The 3,384-nt window shown below is 42.7% G+C and overlaps 1 protein-coding gene across 1 annotated transcript; it reads left to right on the plus strand.

Annotated features, from left to right (window-relative positions):
- Positions 1-899: 899 nt before the first annotated feature.
- LOC119268418 (myosin IB heavy chain-like) lies at positions 900-3,170 on the plus strand. The gene is made up of 4 exons (XM_037550037.1): positions 900-1,178; positions 2,029-2,347; positions 2,544-2,602; positions 2,894-3,170. Exons 1-4 carry the CDS (start codon positions 944-946, stop codon positions 2,932-2,934), a joined length of 654 nt encoding a protein of 217 aa, XP_037405934.1. The 5' UTR covers positions 900-943; the 3' UTR covers positions 2,935-3,170.
- The last annotated feature ends 214 nt before the right edge of the window (positions 3,171-3,384 follow it).

The raw sequence follows: 3,384 nt of genomic DNA on the forward strand, positions 1-3,384 counted from the left end.
AAATCTCATAGAATATTTTGTAACTGATTCCCGCAGCAACGCGCGGGGCTCCCGCAACATCCGTCTCGCAAAATAATAACCGTGCCATAGCAATTGCCTTCTTTTCTGGACGCTGCTATATGTCGCGTTCAGCCAGCACACGCGCTGCACTCGCGTTGGGGGAAGTCCCAGACGGGCCGGCCCAGCAGCGCGGGAGCCACAGCCTGTTTTTTTTCCCTATTTTCTGCTCTCATTTTTTGCTTCAGTTTTGTAATTTTATTTGTACTTTAAAAATATTCTACATACATACATATATGTATATATTACAAAAAACACTCTTCAAAAACACATTTATAAAAAATGTTGAATAAGTATTAGAAAATGTTGAACAAGAATTTAAAAAATGTTGAACCAAATATATGTTCAACAGGTATTAAAAAATGTTTAACAGGTATTAAAAAATATTGAATGAGTATATGAAAAATGTTGAACAAGTATATGACAAATGTTGAACAAGTATTGGAAAATGTTGAACAAGAATTTGAAAAATGTTGAACAAGTATTTGAAAATGCTGAATAAGTATTTAAAATGTGCCAAGCTACTTAGCAGCTGCATCATCGCGGAGACCGGGGTTTCGATCCTCCAGTCTTCCATGTTTTTCTCTGTTATTTTGAAGTCAAGCAAAAGAAAATGGACCTGCCCGATTCGTAGGGCAGAGGAAGATTCCTTCGGCGGGAGGAGGCTATCCTATCGCTTAAAGCGATAAATAGCTCTTGCGGTCTTTTCTAGGGGCCAGCCTAGCTAAACTTGAGCCCAGGCAAAGCCCATCACTTCGGCCCAACCATTGCAAGCAGCAGAGCCCAAGTTGAAAGTCACTAGCGGCCAGAGCCCTCTTTTTGCCTGTTCTAAGAAAAAAAAAGCCCTTCTCACCTGTTGCGTGGTTTCCCCAAGTCGGTCTCGCCGATGGATCGATTCCGGCCTCTCAGGCGGATCCAGGTGGAGCCCGAGCGCGCTGACCCGCCCCCTCCCCCGCCGGCGGTGGCAATCGGCGGAGCGGCGGAAATGGTTCCGGCGCCCGCGGCCGGGATGCTCATGGGTGCCAAGGTGCGGCGCCGCGCGGCCGTCTACCGCGACTGCATGGGCGACTACATCGGCGTGCACAACGACCCGTGCCTGGCCAAGATCCTCGCCAAGCAAGGTGCCGACCCTCTCTTTCCACATCATTGTTTATTTCCGAGTAGTATACTTTGAGTGTGGTCTTATTGGAGGTCGAGTGATTCGGTTCGTGGTAGTCTTCTGAAATGGATCCGGTGCGTTTGGTAGTCCCCATGTGAATTTACCCGGTGTGAATTGCGCTAACTTGAATGGTCAAATCACGTCTTGGGTTGTCTGAACTCGGCGAGTTCAGCCCCGGTAGTGGAGCGATTGGATCAAATATTTTATGTGTACCTTTGTATGAAATAATAGAGGGACTAGAGTTCTACTGCATTTTATGTCTTTTTCTTAGTGTCCTACTACCTCTGTAAAGAAATATAAGAGTGTTTAATCACTAAAGTAGTGATCTAAACGCTCTTATATTTCTTTACGGAGGGAGTACTTGTGAAATTAGTCAATTCTGCCATTACTGCATTGACAGGTGGTGGGGCGCAACATAGTAACTAACTAATGGTATCTTCTCTAAGTATTCTTGAATATTAAGAAGTACTCCCTCCGTTCCTAAGTGTAAGTGTTTTTAGACATTTCAATATGAACTACATACGGATGTATATAGACAGTGTAGATTCACTCATTTTGCTCCGTATGTAGTCCATATTGAAATCTCTAAAAAGACTTGTATTTACAAACGGAGGGAGTACTGTTCTAGCGCATGGTCGTAGGCTCCTAGCTGTGCAAGTCTGTAAGAGATATGCACCATAGGTATGGCAATTGTTGGTTGTCACTAGCAAGTGTCCTGTTCATGGACAACACCGTGAGCATTCGGTATTGTAAGTTCGTAACCGCATAACCTCAGTCCGTAAGCATGTAAGGTGATCCTTGGTATATTGCAGGGGATAACAAAGTTCTGTTTGCGGACAAGGTGTTGAAGTTCACTCAATCAGGAAAGATGAAAAGGCGCATCCTTGTGATCACAGACTTTGCTCTCTACCTTGTCGACCCTGATGCTGATATATTGAAGAGAAGAATAGCACTTGCAGCTGTTGATAAGCTATGTATAAGCAAGCTCAGTGATAACTTCTTCGCAATCATTGTGCCGACCGAGTATGATTGTTTAATGGCCAGCACTAGAAAGAAGGAAATTGTTGATGTTATAGTTAAGGCTATCCAGAGCACATCTGAGTATGAACCTGAGGTGGCTTCCTCTAACAGGTAAAAAGTTAATTTATTAAGCTTACACATTGCTTCCTGTTAACCATAATACATTTGTGTCTCACATTTTAGCCCAAGGCTTCATTTTAATAAGTGCACCTAGCCAAAGGCTTTGATACAAAACCTTAGATGTCTGCAAACATGTACTGCTTTTACTGGTGTACCAGTCCAATTCTTCAACGTTTTCTTTCTGCAGGTTTGAGTACCATGCTGCTGCCGAAGTGATTAAAGAAGTTGAATTTGAAGAAGCTGATGGTACGTATTATTGCCGACAGTGCAGTATATTGCACAAGTGTTATGAGCATGCCCTTTGTTTTATCATCGTTATGGCTGGATTGAGTCATTTAGTAGGTTTTCATTTCATGGGACAAGCTACTGTGTCCATTGATTCTTGATTGACTCTCCTAATATATAGTATCTATTTTCTACTGTATTACACAAGGAGTGTAAAATGCATTTTTTAATTGCCATTGCTCCTACAAACAACTACAGTATATTGAAATGTTTTGCTCGATGGGTTCTCATGTTCTGCAATTCCCAATCCAGGACGCGTCAAAACTAGGATCACCCTCAAGGAGAAGCCATGATTCAGAATCATTTCGCTAGCTCCCTGTACAATGTATAGCTCTTGTAATCTCGGTGGATTCTCACATTCACTTTGTGCGGCAAAGTTGAAAGATACACACTATTCTTTTGTTGTGTACTGCATTCTATTTTCTTGCTTTTGTACGTGGAAGAAGTGACCTGCCATTTTGAGGACCCATGATCGAATCTGTGGAATCTTGTTGTTATCATGACACTTTATACTGCTCTGGATTTTCTCTTTCTTATCATGTCATATTTGGAGAATATAACAAGTCTTTTCTCTTTTGAGAAAGAGAATATGACAAGTCGAGCTAGCCCGTCCTGCGCTACATATACAACCATCTTCCTAGTTGCATCCTTTGAGAAGGCTGGGAATAACACTACCTGCAAACAGTAGACTGTTGCTGATAGCTTTGGCTGCGTCACGGGGGACGTCTGCTTCTGTTTGCTTA

The sequence above is a fragment of the Triticum dicoccoides genome, chromosome 3A (assembly GCF_002162155.2).
Source record: "Triticum dicoccoides isolate Atlit2015 ecotype Zavitan chromosome 3A, WEW_v2.0, whole genome shotgun sequence".
Taxonomy (NCBI): domain Eukaryota; kingdom Viridiplantae; phylum Streptophyta; class Magnoliopsida; order Poales; family Poaceae; genus Triticum; species Triticum dicoccoides.

Bases quoted from the DNA above. Each gene is read 5' to 3' on its own strand.
- LOC119268418 (XM_037550037.1), top strand. From the start codon at position 944: ATGGATCGATTCCGGCCTCTCAGGCGGATCCAGGTGGAGCCCGAGCGC. The intron at 1,179-2,028 runs GTGCCGACCCTC...GGTATATTGCAG, and splicing joins CAAGATCCTCGCCAAGCAAG to GGGATAACAAAGTTCTGTTT. The intron at 2,603-2,893 runs GTACGTATTATT...TTCCCAATCCAG, and splicing joins TGAATTTGAAGAAGCTGATG to GACGCGTCAAAACTAGGATC.